This window comes from Chiloscyllium plagiosum, unplaced genomic scaffold (assembly GCF_037043375.1).
Source record: "Chiloscyllium plagiosum isolate Xiang-an unplaced genomic scaffold, Cpla_swu_hap1 HiC_scaffold_3, whole genome shotgun sequence".
In the NCBI taxonomy this organism is placed as follows: Eukaryota; Metazoa; Chordata; class Chondrichthyes; order Orectolobiformes; family Hemiscylliidae; genus Chiloscyllium; species Chiloscyllium plagiosum.
Genome location: NW_028270141.1, coordinates 116231734 through 116250576, shown reverse-complemented (window position 1 = coordinate 116250576; position 18843 = coordinate 116231734). Strand labels below are relative to the sequence as shown.

General features: G+C 39.8%; 1 protein-coding gene across 1 annotated transcript in view; it reads left to right on the top strand.

The window, feature by feature from the left end:
* The window catches only part of hace1 (HECT domain and ankyrin repeat containing E3 ubiquitin protein ligase 1), a 101167-nt gene that overhangs the window by 41568 nt on the left and 40756 nt on the right, over positions 1 to 18843 (top strand). Inside the window, exons 8-11 of the mRNA XM_087982643.1 lie at positions 1633 to 1729; positions 7341 to 7442; positions 10397 to 10503; positions 11342 to 11492. Of these exons, the coding sequence (XP_087838769.1) occupies positions 1633 to 1729; positions 7341 to 7442; positions 10397 to 10503; positions 11342 to 11492 (457 nt within the window). The remainder of the gene's footprint in view (positions 1 to 1632; positions 1730 to 7340; positions 7443 to 10396; positions 10504 to 11341; positions 11493 to 18843) is intronic.

The following is an 18843-nucleotide window of genomic DNA, read 5'->3' as shown; positions in this document are numbered from 1 at the left end:
CTGTGTCTTCAATTCAATGAGCACTGGGAAGTTCTTTTAATAGTGAGACCTTCGTCTTCTACTCGCGTGCTGTTTGTATTTTCCTGTCCAAGGGTAGCAATTTTCCATAAATGATAAAAATGTTGATTCTGCTCCAGTATCCAAAAGACAGTTTATGTCTTGGTTGCTTATCCTCATAAGGATATAAATTCTGTCCTCTCATGTTGTACTTGAGCTATCAGGTACGCTGAGGGAGAGGGCGGGGGTCCTCTTTTTTTGTGTTCAACGTTTCCTACGATAGTCCACGGTCATATTCTTGATCCTGTCTATAACTACTGTTCTCAGGTGGTTTGATCCTGGTTCAGAGTTGCCTTGTGGCCCACCCTGGTGGTTTAATTACTTGGTCCTGCAAGTCTTCACCTAATACCCTCCTTTGCCGCAATAGTAGTATTTGCCAGGGGGCCTTCCCAGCAGTTGTTTCACCATTGGTTTTCTCCTTGTGGTCTGCATAGCTCTCATGTCCCTGTCCAGCCAACTGCATCAAGAGGCCAGATTTTCCACTGTCACCAGTCATCCTCCCAGGCGTGATGCGCTACTTGCAGCATTTTGGCTAATTCTGGCTTCAGCCCTGCCACGAAGACAGCCTTTAGTAGGCTCTCACTATTGTTGTCCAGGTCATTAGATTCCCTAATGTCAAATACTGAGTAAGCTGACCATGCCACCTTAAACTCTCAATAATCAAATGGATCCTCATTTGTTTTCTGTGTACATGCCATTAGTCTCCACCCTTAATTACTTTGTCCAATTTTGCAATTTAATTATTACCACCTATCTAATCCCAGAGCTCTGGCGAGATTTGTAATTCTTGGAACATAATATTTCTGTTTGAGTCCGGCAAAACATAGTTTGTTCATTCTTTAAGATGATCCACTTTTTTTTTTATAAAGTTACTTGATAAGCCATTCTAGATATTTGATCTATCTCTATGTAAATTTGTTCAAATTTGAAATTCTGTTTACTCAAAGTCACTGACAATTTTTATGCACTGAAACCACTGAGACTGGTTTGTGCACTCAATTTTTATTTGAAACTTTTTCCCTAATGCTTTTCGTAGTTGGTGAATCTATGACTACTTCAGAACTGATATGTATGATCTGAAGAATCTTCACTAAAACCAATGAGTCATATTGTAACAGATTGATTAAATAATTTGAGGGATTCACTAATTAGCGTGTAATGTTCTTATCTGTATTTTTATCTGTAAATAACTGCAGCTGCATATTCTATCTCAGTTCAGTAACAGTGAGTCTACTGAGCTGCTATTGTTCTATTTATGAAGACTACATTAAGCAAATATCTTTTGCTAACTTGAATTACTATCAGCCAGTATCTGCTGCATTAACTATGGGCAGTCTATGGCCATTTTGTGCTGTTCAGTCAAGGGCAGCCCTGGTTTTAAGAAACAGGTAGAGAATGGAGTTGAGGTAACAACCAGATGTGCATTATTCTTTATAGAGTGATGACGCTGAAGGGGTGAATGACCTATCTGTACTGCTATGTTCCAAGAGAAAAGAACTGAGTTGATTTGATACAGAGTACATTTATTAGTTGTAAATTTTTAAGTTGACTAATTTATTTATCAATCTTTTGCAGTCATGGTCAAAGAGATACAGCGCAAATTTTGATTTCAAGGGGAGCCAAATACTTAGCTGACAAAAATGGTGTTACTCCACTGGATCTCTGTGTACAGGTACAACTTTGGTTCTGGTATTATGACTTAGAAAATGTTCTTGGCTCCTTTTTTTGCATCCAAAGGAGGAATAGAAAGTTTGTTCTAGACTAAACAAAGCTTATTTTTCTGGAGTAGAATGAATTCTGTTGGGTATATTTGTAATGAATTTGAATTCTGAAATAACTGGCGGAGGAGTTTTCAAATCTTTGTCCATCTCTCACTAGCAATTTCACATTACCTATTGGAATAAATTATATATGTACAATTTGTTCTGGGTAGATCAGGCAACCTTATTGTGATTTCATTTTCTGCTCTTCACTACAGAACCTTTTCAATGAAAGAGCTTCTCCTTGTTTTGGTGTGTTTTCCAGTGTATGTAGCAAGCTTGATAATATATAAACATTGCATTATTCTTTGTCCCTTCTTTCTTTAGAATCCCCAGACCGTCCCCCCCACCCCACTTTGCCTCTTTTCTCTACTTGAACATCTTATTGGTAATAAAGATCCCATTCCGCAGTAAAATCTGTATGTATTTTTTAATTCGTTCATGGGGTATGGGTGTCAGTGATGAGGCCAGCATTTATTGCCCAAGCCTAATTGCTTAGAGGGCATTTTGAGAGTCTGATACATTGCTGTGTGTCTGCAGGCAGGACAGACTAATACAACAGTTTCTTCCCGAAAGGACATTAGTGAAACATTTGGGTTTGTAGATATATGATTACATGGTCATCTATGAGAATAACTATTTTTATTCCAGATGTTTTGTATTGAATTCAAATTTCACCATGTGCCATGTTGAGATTGCATCCGGTGTCCCCAGAACAATAGCGTTCTCAATTCCCAGTGACTTTACCACTGCCCCATGCAATTCCCCATCTCCAGTTTTCAGCCCATTTTTGGCGAGATTATTTAATACTGCTGTACATTATCTTTTGTTTCAAAGATTTCACTCAAACTCTGGTTGAGAAAGTGAACCAATGTTCTTTTTTTGGTTTTTCTAAAATTCATTCATAACATGAGTGTCGTGGCTATGCCAGCATTTATTACTATCCCTAGTTACTCTTGTGATGGTGAGTTGCATCTTGAACTGCTGTGTTCCATGTGTAGTAGGTAGACCCACGATCCTGTTAGGGAGGGAGTTCTAGGATTTTGTTCCAATGACACTGAAGGATATGTTTCCAACTCAGGATGACGAATGGCTTGGAGGGCAGCTTGGAGGGCAACTTGCAGATTGTGATGTTCTCATGTATCTGCCACCCTTGACCTTCTAGATGGTTGAGGTCATGACGTTTAAAAGTTGCTGTCCAAGAAGCCTTGTTGAATGTCTTGAATGCATTGCTGCTACTGAGGTTTGGTGGAGAGAATGAATGTTTATAGGTGTGGTGCCAATCAAATGGGCTGCTTTGCCCTTTGATGACTTTATGTGCCATTCAGTTCATAGTATATACAGTACAGCATCAGGCCATTCATCCCAACTCTTCCATGCTAGTATTTACATTTCTAAGAACTGGGCGGCACGGTGGCACAGTGGTTAGCACTGCTGCCTCACCGTGCCAGAGACCTGGGTTCAGTTCCTGCCTCGGACTACTGTCTGTGTGGAGTTTGCACGTTCTCCCCATGTCTGCGTGGGTTTCTTCCGGGTGTTCCGGTTTCCTCCCACAGTCCAAAAATGTGCAGGTTAGGTGAATTGGCCATGCTAAATTGCCCGTAGTGTTAGGTGAAGGGGTAAATGTAGGGGAATGGGTCTGGGTGGGTTGTGCTTCAGCGGGTCGGTGTGGACTTGTTGGGCCGAAGGGCCTGTTTCCACACTGAGAAATCTAATCTAATCTAAAACTAAATTCCCTGTCTTTCTTAGAATCATAATATTTCAAAGTACAGAAGAGTCCCATTGAACCTGTACCGATTTAATAACTAAATCTACAGTACTACCACTTTCTGGTACTTGGTCCATAGAATAATGTGACATTTCAAGTGCACATCCAAGTAATTTTTAAAGTTGTGAGGTTTCGTCCCAACCTGTTAAAAATTCTATCCACCCAAGTAATAAATTCCAGATTCACATCAACTTCTGGGTGACAATAATTTCCTCAATTCCCTTCTAAACCTTCTGCCTTTCACCTTAAAATTATGCCACTTTGTATTTGACTCTTCAAATACAGAGAATAGCTGCTTTCTATCTATCCTTTTTCATTCCCCTCATTGTGTTCCCTACCCTCGGCCTCTTTTGCTTATCTAGACTCTTCATAGCTGAACTACTCACAGCCTTCCCAAACTTTACCATCCACCCCCACATTTTCTTCTACATCATTCGTATTCATATCGTGATCAAAAATGAAATCAGCGCTGACCCCTGTGACCCACCTTCTATCCAGGTCTTCTATCACCATGACCCTTTGTCCCCCAGCAACTAAGGCAATTTTGGATCCAACTTGCCGTGGATCCCATGTACTTTTACTTTCTTTATCGGTCTCTCATGTGGAATCTTTTACAAGTTTTTGCCGAAATCCTATAAACTATAAATTGCACTACTCTCATTTACACATGGTTGTGTCCTTGAAAGTTTCGATCAAATTAATCTAATACATCTCAGTCAGGTCTCCTCTCAGCCCTCTCTGTTTCAAAGGAAACAACCTGAGCTTCATCTAAATCAGTGTTTATTGTGTCCTTCAATTTTGTCTTCCGTCATTTCAACCGCACAAAGGGTGAAGATGTTTCTTCCTAACTTTGTAAAGACTTGGGTATGAGATATTTGTGGCAAATTTTTATTTTAAATTTTAGTTTGGAAATTGAATACTATATTTTAACAGTTTAAACAAAATAAAACAGAATTGCGGATGCTGAAGATCTGAAGCAAAACAAATTTTCTGGTGAAACTCGGGTCTGGCAGAAACTCGGGTCTGGCAGCATCCACATTATAGAACGAATGCAATAGCAGAGGAGATTTACAGGAATGTAGCCTGGGTTGGAGAGTTTGAAAGATTGGATTTTTTTCCTTGAAGAAGAGGAGACTGAGGTTCATAGATATGGTACATGGGAAGAAACATTTCTCCCTGGTGAAGGGGTCTGCGACAATGGGGAAGTACATTTAAAGCAAGGGATAGAAAGTTAGAGGAGATGTGAGGAAACGTTTTTTTACACCAGAGGGTGGTGTAAATATGGAACTTCACTGCCTGTAAAGGTGGTAGAGGCTGAAACTCATGTATTTAAGAGGTTTTTAGATTGACATTTGTGATGCCAAGGTATGTAAGGATATCGGCCAAATGCTGGAAATTGGGGATTAGAATAGTTAGGTTTTTTTTTTGACTGGTGCAGACTGGCTGGGTTGTTCTGTGCTGTATACTTTTATGATGCTATCTACCTTCCTGGCATCTCACTCCATCAGGAATTCATTCCATTCTCTTTGCAGTTTTCTCTGACTCCATTTTGAGCCCTCCTCTTCAAACTGTGTTTAATTGCTGCTTACTATTTGCACTCTAAGATCTTTCATCTTACTTTCAGTTAGGAAATGCGAGCATTGTGAAGTTTTGCTCCAAACTTTTTGTCATCTTAGTTAAATAACCTAAGCTGACAGACGCTAGGATGGAGTAGGGACTGAGAGTTATTGTAGACTTGTTGGACTGCATGGCCTGTTTCTACACAATAGGGATTCTATAATTCCTTATAATGCAAAATTCGGGTCAATAATTTTCACCTGAATGAATGCTCTTCAAAACAACAAGCAGTGTCACCAAGCAGGAATAAGACTTAACTGAACAACGAATCGCAAACAGCTTTATGGTGTTAAGTTCTCATATGTACTTTCTTTTTTTTTTCCTTTTAAATGTTACTTTGTACACATACTGCATATACCTCAACAGATGTCATTGCCAACTCTTATTAGGTGATAACGAGGGGAGGTGATGAGCCTGATGATAGGGGGTGTGGTTTGTTGGGTAGTGGGAAGCATAGTATGGAAGCATTACTCCTGGGCAGTAGCCAGCATGGCTAAGTAGTACTGGTGAGCATGATCAGGAGTGCTGATGGGTGGGTTGAGAAGATCTGGTCAGCATGATGGCATTGGAGGTGGGGATGGGGTTGGTTTCTTGGAGTGAAGGTTGTATAGTTTGGAGGATGTTAGCTCCATTTAAAAACCCAGTGCCAATCAATAAACAGCAAAACAACCTCAAGGAATACAATATAAGTTTGACAAGGTTCCTCAGGATAGACTGATTTAGCAAGGCTCGATCTCGAGGAATACTGGGAGAATTAACCATTTGAATGCAGAACCAGCTCAAAGATGGAAGACAGCGGGGTGTTGGGGGGTTGCCTTTAATACTGGAGACCTATGACCAGCGTGTGTCACAAGGATTGGAGTTGGGTACACTGCTTTTTGTTATTTATATAAATGATTTGGATGTGAACGTAGGAGGTATGGTTAGTAAGCTTGCAGACACCAAAATTGGAGGTGTAGTGGACAGCGAAGAAGGTTACCTCAGATTACAATGGGATCTTGATCAAATGGGCCAAGGAGTGGCAGATGGAGTTTAATTTAGATAAATGAGGTACTGCATTTTGAAAAGGCAAATCCGGTTAGTACTTGTACATTTAATGGTAAGGTCCTGGGGAGTGTTGCTGAACAGAGACCTTGGAGGGCAGGTTCACAGTTTCTTGAAAGTGGAGTCGCAGATAGATGGATAGTGAAAGAGGCATTTGGTATGCTTTCCTCCATTAATCAGAGCATTGAGTATAGGAGCTGGGAGGTCATGTTGCGGCTGTACAGGGAATAGGTTAGGCCACTTTGGAATATTGCATGCATTTCTGGTCTCCCTCCTATCGGAAGAATGTTAAACTTGAAAGGGTTCAAAAAACACTTACAAGGATGTTGCCAGGGTTGAAGGATTTGACTTCGAGGAAGAGGCTGAATAGGCTGTTTTCCCTGGAGCGTCGAAGACTGAGGGGTGACCTTTATAGAGGTTTATAAAATCATGAGGGGCATGGATTGGATAAATAGACAAGGTCTTTTCCCTGGAATGGGAGAGTCCAGAACCAGAGGGCATAAGTTTAGGGTGAGAGGGGAAAGATATAAAAGAGACCTATGGGGCAACTTTTTCACGCAGAGGGTGGTGCATGTATGGAATGAGCTGTCAGAGGAAGTGATGGATGTTGGTACAATTACAATATTTAAAAGGCATCTGGATGGGTATATGAATAGGAAAGGTTCAATATGGACCAAAATGGTGATTGGCAGTTTGGAAGATCTTGGCCATTGTATGCTATCAAGTTGATTGGGCATGGATAATAAAGCAGATCTGTTTAAAAAAAAAACAAGTAACTTTGCTATGTTTCTAATATGTTGGAAAGCACCGCAGGTACCGCAGGTACCCTTTTCCACACAAGAACTATTTTTTGATTGGTTCACAGAAATGCTTTCTAGAACATTCTCACTTCCCCTCTTGTGAGAAGAACATCAGGCATAAGTTTAATCTGTCCCATAGGTGTTGCTGAATTCCTTTTAACCTGCTTTATAGTTTTAAGCAGTGAAGGATTCAATGGTTCTGTAAACAAAATATAATCTTTTGTTTATTTCATTGTCTGGTCACCTTATTTTGTTAATCAGATGTGATTTCTTGTAATTATTCTGCTTGTTTAGGGAGGCTATGGAGAGACGTGTGAAGTTTTGATCCAGCACCATCCCAGACTCTTCCAAACACTGATTCAGATGACACAGAATGAAGATATCAAGGAGAACATGGTAATGTTCTTTGAACTTAATTCACTAGATCAGTTATGAATTTTAAAAGTATAGTTTTAATACTACAGTGCAGAATAAAATATGAATATCGAATGATAGACAAAAATCCTCTGGCCTATCATCCTGGTCCCATTCATTATCAACATATGCATCTAAACACTGCATCATTACCTGGAAGGGGCACAAAAACCAATTTAAACCCAGGCCAAAATCAGAAATTGCTAGAAAAACTCAGGTGGCTTGGCAGCATCTGAAGAAGAGTCACAGAACCCAAACTTTAAGTCTGCTTTCTCTCCATAGATACTGCCAGAGATTTTCCAACAATTTCTGATTTTGTTTCTGATTTCCAGCATTTATGGTTCTTGGTCCTTTTTTAAAAAAAGCTCAGGCCCATTGGGCAGGGGAATGAAATAGGGCATTCCTTTTACCCCAAACAAAAATATGGAGATGTAAACAAATCCATCAAGCCTCATCGTTCTTTGTATTGTCTGCCGTTTTTTTTTTTCAGCCTGACAAGTTCAATTCTTGTCTAAAGAACTGCAACAAGATTGGTGCCAGCTGAACAAGGCAGTCACCTATTTCAAGAGTCTACTTTTCTGAAAACCTCAGTATCTGAATCTGAATTAATGCAACTTAAAATTGCAATTCCCTCAACATCTCTCACCTACAAGCATTAACTTAAGCTAGTTCTTAATTCAAGCCCAAATGTTGTTGTCATCTTAATCATCTTTTCAACATGGGTCAAATTACTCTGACTTTTTTTGATGTGTTTTAAGTCCATCTGTTCTGAATTAGTCTCCTAGAATTTTTTAAGCCTCCACATCAGACACCATGTCAGGAGACTAATAGTTTTTCAGTGGAGTCATGACCAAGGTCTTGCACAAAAATAAATTACTCATAACAAAGCATTCTAAAATTGAGGCTTACCCAGATTGTTCAGAGCTATTATCAAATATAATTTGAAACTGTGCTACATGAAGGTTTGAAAGAGCAGTGTAAAAAATTAGGAAAGAATAGGGACCGTATTGCAGAGCTTGGGGCCTAGATAGCTGAATCCATAACCAGTAGTGATGAAGTGATTAAACTTAGGGACACTCGGGTCAGAATTGGAACGCAGCATATCAAGGAGTATAGGGCTGGGAGAGGTTGCATAAATTAGAAGCAGTGAGCCGTGAGCCATGGAGTTGGTAGCTGAATGGAGCTTGGTACAAATTAGGTTATGAGCAACAGAGATTTAAATGAGCTTAACTTTTATGGAGAATGCAAGGCAGAAGGCTTAGGAATAGTCAAGTGAAGAAAAAACCCAGAAGTTACAGATGTGGATAAAGGTTCGACCAGGAAACTTTGCAAAAGTAGCAACCAAAATGGGCAATATTTGGGAAGGAGAAGTAGGTGGTTTTCGTAGTGGTCAATAGTGTGGTCAGAAGCACACCCAAGGGTCAAATATAACACCAAGGTTAAAGCTTAACTTGTTTATCTTTGGACAGTTGCCAAGAAGGGAAATTTATGCTGGGGACTGAAAACAGTGGCTTCAGTCTTCCCCATATATAGTTTGGCAATATTTCTGCTTGGACATGTTGAATAAGCAGTCCAAAGATATGTAGACAGTGGGTGAGTCAAGCAGGTTGTGCTGGGCTAGTAGTGGACATCTTTAGTATATATGTAGAATTTGCTTTTGAATAAAATTACCAAGGGCAAAATAGTATGCTTTGTCTTAGTCAATTATCCTATATAAATAAATACTGTACAAGGAACTGTGTGCTTTAATTATGATATTATGACATTATTCGTGAATCTTCAGAAATCTACTTTCTAGAACATATTTCTTTATTTCCAGCTTCTTTTAATGCTAAAATGTGAACGCAAGTTGAGCGTAGTCCTTCATCTTCGGCTTAAAGTAGCATGCTACCAATCTGAACATCATTTCACAGTCATGAGTCAAAATTCCCCCAAAATAACTAGATCTGCCTGCAGTGGCTGAACATTGGATCGTCTGCATGGGTTAGAATGGAAACAATCAATCTGCAAATTTGTCAATCATGTTTCCAGTGACTACATACAAAATATGAATAAAATTAGGGAAGAACAAAAGTTCTTCAAAACAAATGCCTATGGGTCACCGCTGGTAACCAGTCCTAAACCAGTGCAAATCAATTTATAATTACTTTCTTCTTACATTCTTCCAAACAGACTTGTGTCCAGCTCAGTTGTAACCGTAATATCAGAGGCTTCCACCTTGTGTGTGGAACTTTTTTGTGTCTTTTATGAAAAGCTTAAACATATGTGGTAGAACGCTTGGCAACATATTATGATGGCATTGCATAGTATATTACAAGACTTCATATGAACTGTAAATTGGTCTTATTGATCTGTGTAATTTTAAGCTTTTATTATGATCTAGTATTGCACATTTTTAAAGTCTTTTAGCAATGAAAAAAATGAATTGTTTGCTCAAATCTTTAATGTTGACATTTGTAATACTTTTTTGAAATTTAAGTTTTTTAAAAAAAAAGGTAAAATCTAATTAATAACATTGAAAGTTAAATTTTTGGAAATGGAACTTTTGTGGGTGGTTATCCTGACAGTCATCCATCCCTTTCATATAATTTAGTTCCACATTCTTCAAGGGAAGAGAAGCCTCAAAATAACTTTAAAAGATACTGCAATTGTTCATTTGTAAAACCTTGCTACTGTTGTAGTTTAGCTTTCTTTGGCTCCTTTGTTTTTGTGTAATGAGGACATTTCTTTTGAATTAAGAGAAGAATAAATCTTCTGCTTAATAGTATGGATTTTGTAGAAATGGCCAAGATGCATCAGCATGAAAAGTCGCAAGCTAATTTTAATTTTGCATTCCCTACCATATTGTAGATAGCACTACAATTAGTCATTCATGTTGTGTATGATAGCCTTTTGAATAAGCATTTTAAGTTAGGTGTGGTTTATTTTGCATTTAGTTGCGGCAAGTCCTTGAGCACCTATGTCCGCAGAATGAAAGTCTGTATCAGAAGATCCTGATCAGTCTTGCTGAAGTTGCTACAACAAATGGTCACAAGTTGCTTAGGTAAGTTGACAACAGCAATGGAATCCAAATTAAGCGTGGACTCGAATTTCAGTCCCTTCAGCACAACTTCAGATCCTTTTAAAGGAAAGTTGTTAGTGTAAAGTTAAATGTTAACATTAATTATTTAGTTCCTCCATTGGGAAGTAGCTAAATTTTTCTCATTTGATCAAGCCTCATGTGCACGCTTGGGCCACTGATTCTTAAAATGTATTTTTGTGCTGGATGGTCAAACAATTATCCATTCTCCAGAGTAATGAAGAATCAAGGTTGGTTTACTTACCCTTCTGGCTGAAATTATTGTGATAAATGAAATTATGGTGTTGGGGTTTAATGAAGTATTAGTAAATATTTGCTGCAGAGTTGTCTGTGAATCATTGAATATTAAGGCTGACATTGAGCAAGAAAGTGATTTTTGTTTCATTGCCGCCACCTCCGTCAGGAATACTCTGACAGACAACTGAATATGTAGTATTGTGAGGTTATTATGAGGGGTTTTTAATGCCAAATTATCTTTCAAACATGAATGAAATGGCCAAACTCGAGATTTAACAGTATTGCAGATATGTACAGGAATTTAAAAATTGGAAACAGCAAGGCTGACAGCATCTGTAGGGAGAAATCAGAGTTAAGGTTTTAAGTTCTGAAGAAGAATCGAAGATCTGAAATGTGAACTCTGATTTCTGTCCACAGATGCTGCCAGACTGTTGACTTTTTCCAGCAATTTCTAATTTTGTTTCTGATTTCCAGTTCTTTTGGTTGTTTATTGAGTACTTTTACTGTTTTGCAAAATAATTGTTGTATGTCAAAATATTAGATTTTACTTTTCCTCTGTCCTCAGTCTATCAAGCAACTATGAAGCACAGATGAAGAGTTTGTTGAAGATAGTGCGTATATTCTGTCATGTGTTTCGCATTGGCCCAACCTCTCCCAGTAATGGAAATGACATGGCTTACAATGGGAATAAAACACCGCGAAGCCAAGTTTTCAAGGTCTGAAAAATATATAATTTTATTAGGAACATTGAAGTAAAAGAGATGTATTTCACAAAGCATACAAACATTAATCAGGCAACTCTTGAAAGAGAAGTAGGTTTGGTTGACAGAGTATATAGATGTTTACAAAATCTGTTACTTGTGTATCCTGCTTAAAATGAGAGAAATGTTGCTCCTGCTTTTATCTTGCATTCATCATAAATGTTAAAAAAAAAGCCTAATTTCAAACGATCATAGCAATTTATATTGTAGGAGAAAAGGATGCTGATTATTGGGCATGTCAACACTGATTTGCCAAAGCATTGCCATGGAGAAAGAGGTCATAGTTTCCCCATGCTTCTAGACAATGCAAGAATGAAGGTACTTGAATAGATTCCTTTTGTTTGGGGAAAATAAGGTCCTTTGCAAGGAATTAGTATGAATGCACGCTGCTTCTAAGAAGCATATATATGTAGTTTTATGAATTTGACTGAATATTTTAAATTGATTGTTAGTTTAGCTGTTAACACTTGGAATTATTCAGCATGCAGTGCCAAGGTCGAAATCGCAATTAGCAAAGACGTTTTGCTTTGGGGTTTGCAAGCTTGGGCTGGGTGATTACAGGAGAAAGTGAGGACTGCAGTTGCTGGAAATTAGAGTTGAAAATTGTGGTGCAGGGAAAGCACAGCAGACCAGGCAACATTCGAGGAGTGGTAGAATTGATGTTTAGGACATAAGCCCTTTAGGAATGAGTGATTTACAGTTAAGTCTGTTATGAACAGCCAAAGGAGAATGATGTTTGATTTTAATCAAAGCAAAATATTGCAGATGTTGGATGAAACTGATATTAAATGCCAGCAAAACTGAACAGATCTCGTTGCATTTGTGGAGAGGGCAAGTCTTGTATGACTATTTTGAAGATGTCATATTAGACCTGAGACATTAACTCTGGATGTAGGTTTGCTCGCTGAGCTGGAAGGTTCATTTCCAGACGTTTTGTCACCCTACTAGGTAACATCTTCAGTGGGGAGAAAGTGAGGTCTGCAGATGCTGGAGATCAGAGACGGAAATAAGCCCTTCTTCAGGAAGAAGGGCTTATGCCCGAAACGTCGATTCTCCTGTTCCCTGGATGCTGCCTGACCTGCGCTTTTCCGGCAACACATTTCCGTCCAACATCTTCAGTGGGCCTCAGGTGAAGCACTGTACCTGATTCCTGCTTTCTATTTATATGTTTGGGTTTCTTTGGGTTGGTGATGTTGTTTCCTGTTCTTTTTCTCAGGGGGTGGTAGATGGGGGTCGAACTCGATGTGTTTGTTGATAGAGTTCCAGTTGAAATGCCATGTTTCTAGGAATTCTCGTATGTGTCTCTGCTTGGCATGTCCTAAGATGAATGTGTTGTCCCAGTCGAAGTGGTGTCCTTCCATATCTGTATGTAACGATACTCGTGAGAGTGGGTCATGTCGTTTTGTGGCTAATTGGTGTTCATGTACCCTAGTGGCTAGTTTTCTGCTTGTTTGTCCAATGTAGTGTCTTTGTTACAGTTCTTGCACAGTATTTTGTAAATGACATTTAGTTTTGCTCCCTTCAAGTTCATTAGCTGCTGTTTTAGTGTGTTGGTGGCTTTGTGGGCTACCATGATGCCAAGGGGTCCGAGTAGTCTGGCAGTCATTTCCAGGATGTCTTTGAGGTAGGGGAGAGTGGTTAGGGTTTCTGGATGTGTTTTGTCTGCTTGTTTGGGTTTGTTGCTCAGAAATTGGTTCACCCCTTGGCATCATGGTAGCCCACAAACCAACCAATACACTAAAACAGCAGCTAATGAACTTGAAAGACCCTATACAGACAACAAGCAAAACAAAATACTGTGCAAGAACTGTAACAAACACTACATTGGACAAACAGGCAGAAAACAAGCCACCAGGGTACATGAATGTCAGCTAACCATGAAATGACATGATCCGCTCTCACCAATATCCTTACATACAGATAAGGAAGGATATCACTTCGACTGGGACAACACATCCATCTTAGGACAAGCCAAACAGAGACACGCATGGGAATTCCTAGAAGCATGGCATTCCAACTGGGACTCTATCAACAAACACATCGAGTTGGACCCATCTACTACCCCCAGAGAAAAAAAAACAGGAAATGACATCACCAACCCAAAGAAACCCTAACACACAAATAAAAAGCAGGAATCATGTACCGTGCTTCGTCTGAGGCCCACTGAAGATGTTACCTAGTAGGGTGACGAAACGTCTGATAATGAACCTTCCAGCTCAGCGAGCAAACTTGCATCCAGGAACTCAACCTGAGCTACAAATCTTCTCAAAACCCACTAACATTCACTCTGTTTGTCTCTGCACAAATGCAGCCAGATCTGCTGAATTTCTCCATCATTTTCAGTGATGTATGATTTGTTTAGCTAATCTTTAGGACGTGTAAATCGCATTTCAAATGCACTAAATTCACATGCAAGTCGCTTAATTTTTTATTGGAGCATTATTTTGGACTGATGGCAACATTGAGTGTGGAAAATAGCTCTTGGTTAAGACTTTGTCATTGAGAAATCAGTGTGAACTTGTCAGCCAATTAGTACTGTTTTTTTCTAGCATAGGTATTATGATCATTCTTGTGTTTGTCTAGATTAATGCAAGATGAATTGCCTCCCTTTTCTGTACTTTATTCTTTCTCAGCTTTGAGCTGAAAATTCCCAAATCAGTTTATTGATTTCACAAGTGTTTTACCTTTTTTTATGGATAAATGCCCTTTTCTGTTAATTTTTCAACTAAATTCTCTTAGAGTTCTTGGTAAAGGCAGAGGAAACTTTGAAGCAATTTCTCTTTTTAAGGATTTCTAATCCTTAGCTAATACTCAGCTTTTCTGTATATAATACCAGGCATGTTTTTCCCATTTTGATTCGATATGGAGAGCATAGACAACACTTGAGCTTTGTTTTATCTTTTATTTTTAGTCAGATTTTAACAATGCACTGAGACTTTGCTTACATCTATCAGTCTCCTCTCTGAAGCAGAACGTAAGTCCAAAGCTTGCCAGTTCAGAATTTTGAAGGAATGCAGCCGTGTCTGATGTCTGATTTTCAGATAGGCATAGAGATGTGCAGCGTGGAAACAGACCCTTCAGTCCATGGTGACCAGATATCCTAAATGAACATAGTCCTATTTGTTAGTATTTGGCCCATATCACACTCAACTCTTCCTATTGTATACCCATCCAGATGCCTTTTAAATGTTGTAGTTGTACCAGCCTCCACCATTTCCTCTGGCAGTTTATTCCGTAAACACACCATCCTCTGCATGAAACGTTTCCCGTTGGGTCCCTTTTCAAATCTTTCTCCTGTCACTGTAAACGTGTGTGTCATTTAGTTTTGGGCTCCCGTGCTGAGGGAAAAAGTCCTTGGCTATTCACCCTATCAATGTCCTCATTATTATGTAAACCTCTAAGATCATCCCTCTGACGCTCCACGGTTGATCACCCCATTGTATTCAACCTCTCCCTATCGCTCAAACCTTCCAACTCTGGCAACATCCTTGTAAATCTTTTCTGAACCTGGTCAAGTTTCCCATAGTAGGGAGACCAGAATTGAATGCAGTATTTCAAAAGTGGCCAACCAGTGTCCTGCACAGCCATAACATGACCTCCTAACTCCTTAACTCTATGCACTGACCAATAAAGGTAACTGTACCAAGTGCCATTTTCACTACTGTCAACCTGCAACTCCACCTTCCAGGAACTATGAACCTGCACTCCAAGGTTTCTGTTCAGTAATGCATCCCAGGACGAGTATGCAAGTACTACCAAAATGATTTGCCCTACCAAATGTAGCACCTTACATTTATTTAAATTAAACTCCATCTGCCACTCCTCCACCTATCGGCTAATCAAGGTTCTGTTATACTTTGAGGTAACCTTCGCTATCCACTGCAGCCCCAATTTTGGTGTAATCTACAAATTTACTAAAGATGCCTCCTATATTCCCATCCAGGTCATTTATGTAAATGACAAGAAGCAGTGGACCCAGCACTGATTCCTGTGGCACACCACTGGTCACATAGGAGGTTAAACTGAAACCCCACCTGTCTTTTCAGGAGGACATATTCACACCACTATTTTAAAGAAAAGGGAAATTCTCTTGGCACTTGTGCTCACATTTTCCTTGCAACCAATATCACTGAAAACAGATTAACTGGTCAGCATTTCATTTCTCTGGGGGAAAAAAAATGAAGCAGCCAATATGCACACAAGGTTCCAAACAATGTAACTAACTAAACGTCAGGAATACTAAGGTTTTTATAAACTCTGTGACATAAATTAATTTTCTACTCAAAAGCTTGGATTCAGTGGTAGAGAAAAAGGAAGACTTGTCTTTATATCTACTCGACATCCAATGAAATATTTCTTTAGAATCATAATTGCATTGTTGGTAACACTGCAGTCAAACTGTGCACAACAAACTTCCACAATAGCAATGTGTTAATGATAACCATTTTCATGATGTTATTTGGGGGATAACTATTGGCCAGGACTCTGGGGTTGACTCAACTGTTTAAAAAGTGTGGAATGTAATCTTTTACATCTGTGCGTAGGTAGACTGTAATAGGGGAGGTTTAACCCTCATTCCAAATGGCAATGCAGCACACCCTCCCTGACTGGAGTGTCAACCTTGATTTTTGTGTTGAAGACCTGCAAGTTCCCCTCTAAGACTCTCACTAGCCTGATGTGGCAATACACTGCTGCTCCTTCAGTGTTGTTAGGTCAAAACCTTGGGGCTTCCTCTGCAATAGCATTTTAGCTGTACCTACAGAAATGGATTGCGGTAATTCAAGAAGGCAGTTTGGGCAATTAATACTGGCCCAGCTCGCAATATCCACATCCATGGCTAAATAAAGAAAAGATGATTCTTGCTTGTTTCTGATTAATGCTCCGTTAGGTAGCTTCATAGAGCATGGGTGAAAAGATCTGGAGTTGGACGTGTAGTGGTAATATAGAGGCTCTAGCTCAATATTCTGTCCACATCAGTTCAAATCTCACCATGTCGTCTGGTGGTATTCAAATTCAGAATTCAGATGTGGAATTAAAAGCTAGTCTCTGTAATAGTTATGTTTTTAAAGGTTCATCAGGTTTGCTAATGTTTTCTCCTTAAAGGAAAAAACATTTTCTGTCTTTACTTGGTCTGGTCAACATGTAATTCCAGCCTCTCAATCATGTCTCTTAATTGTCTTCTGACACGTTCAATGCAATCCATGGGTACTTGAAGATGGACAACAAGTGTTGCCTTGCCAATTATTCTTTGAGATGAGAGTGTCAAAAAACAGTAGTCCATTTATGTTCCTCTTTCTGCTCTGCCATTCTAGATCATGGCTGATCATTTAACTCAACACCACTTTCCCACGCTGTCCCATATCCCTTGATGTCGTTAGGATCTAGAAATTTGGTAAAGTCTGTCTTGACAAACTGAATGTTTTTAGCTTCCACAGCCCTTCTGTGTAGAGAATTTCAAAGAGTCCAAAGAACTTCCATCATATCTCATTTTGAATGTCTTGGTCCTTAATTCCGAGACTGTGTCTGTATTTCTTTCCAGAACTCCCTCTCCTCTTCCCCAATCACACCCATCAAACATGCAGCAGAAGTATCTTTTATTCAGTTTGGTGTGACCCTTTTAAAGAATTTTACAAGTTTTAATATGATCACATTTTGTTATTCTTTTTGAGAATACAGCGATCTGTCCTCGTAGTACAGTCCCACCATCCTTGTAAATAGTCTGGTGAACCTCTACTGCATTACTCCTATGGCAAGTATGTAGCATCTTCAGCTGAAAGCTCCAAAATTGCACACAGTACTCACCAGTGTTTTCAATTGCATCGCACATAGAACATAGAAAAATACAGCGCAGTACAGGCCCTTTGGCCCTTGATGTTGCGCCGATCCAAGCCCACCTAACCTACACTAGCCCACTATCCTCCATATGCCTATCCAATGCCCGTTTAAATGCCCATAATGAGGGACAGTCCACCACTGCTACTGGCAGGGCATTCCATGAACTCACGACTCGCTGAGTAAAGAATCTACCCCTAACATCTGTCCTATACCTACCACCCCTTAATTTAAAGCTATGCCCCCTCGTAATAGCTGACTCCATAAGTGGAAAAAGGTTCTCATGGTCAACCCTATCTAAACCCCTAATCATCTTGTACACCTCTATCAAGTCACCCCAAACCTTCTTTTCTCCAATGAAAACAACCTCAAGTGCCTCAGTCTTTCCTCATACGATCTTCCTACCATACCAGGCAACATCCTGGTAAACCTCCTCTGCACCCGTTCCAGTGCCTCCACATCCTTCCTATAATATGGCGACCAAAACTGCACACAATATTCCAGATGCGGCCGCACCAGAGTCTTATACAACTGCAACATGACCTCAGGGCTCCGGAATTCAATTCCTCTACCAATAAAAGCCAGTACGCCATATGCCTTCTTCACCGCACTATTTACCTAGGTGGCAACTTTCAGAGATCTGTGTACATGGACACCAAGATCCCTCTGCTCATCCACACTACCAAGTATCCGACCATTAGCCCAGTACCCCATCTTTTTGTTACTCTTACCAAAGTGAATCACCTCACACTTAGCTACATTGAACTCCATTTGCCACCTTTCTGCCCAGCTCTGCAACTTATCTATATCCCGCTGTAACCTGACACATCCTCACTGTCAACAACTCCACCAACTTTCGTATCATCCGCAAACTTGCTCACCCGACCTTCTAGCCCCTCCTCCAGATCATTTATAAAAATGACAAACAGCAATGGTCCCAAAACAGATCCTTGCGGAACACCGCTAGTAACTGCACTCCAAGATGAACCTTTACCATCAACTACTACCCTCTGTCTTCTTCCAGTTATCCAATTCCTAATCCAAACCTCCAACTCACCCTCAATGCCATACCTCCGTATTTTTCGCTGTAGCCTACCATGGGCAACCTTATCAAATGCCTTACTAAAATCCATATACACCACATCTACCGCTTTACCTTCTCAAAGCATTCAATAAGGTTTGTGAGGCACGAACTGCCCTTCACAAAACCATGCTGACTATCCTTGATCACATTATTCTTATCCAGATGTTCATAAATCCTATCCCTTACAATTCTCTCTAAGACTTTGCCCACAAACAGAAGTGAGACTCACCGGCCTATAGTTACTAGGGTTATCCCTACTCCCCTTCTTGAACAAGGGAACCACATTTGCTATCCTCCAGTCTTCTGGCACTATTCCTGTAGACAACGAGGACATAAAAATCAAGGCCAATGGCTCTGCAATCTCCTCCCTTGCTTCCCAGAGAATCCTAG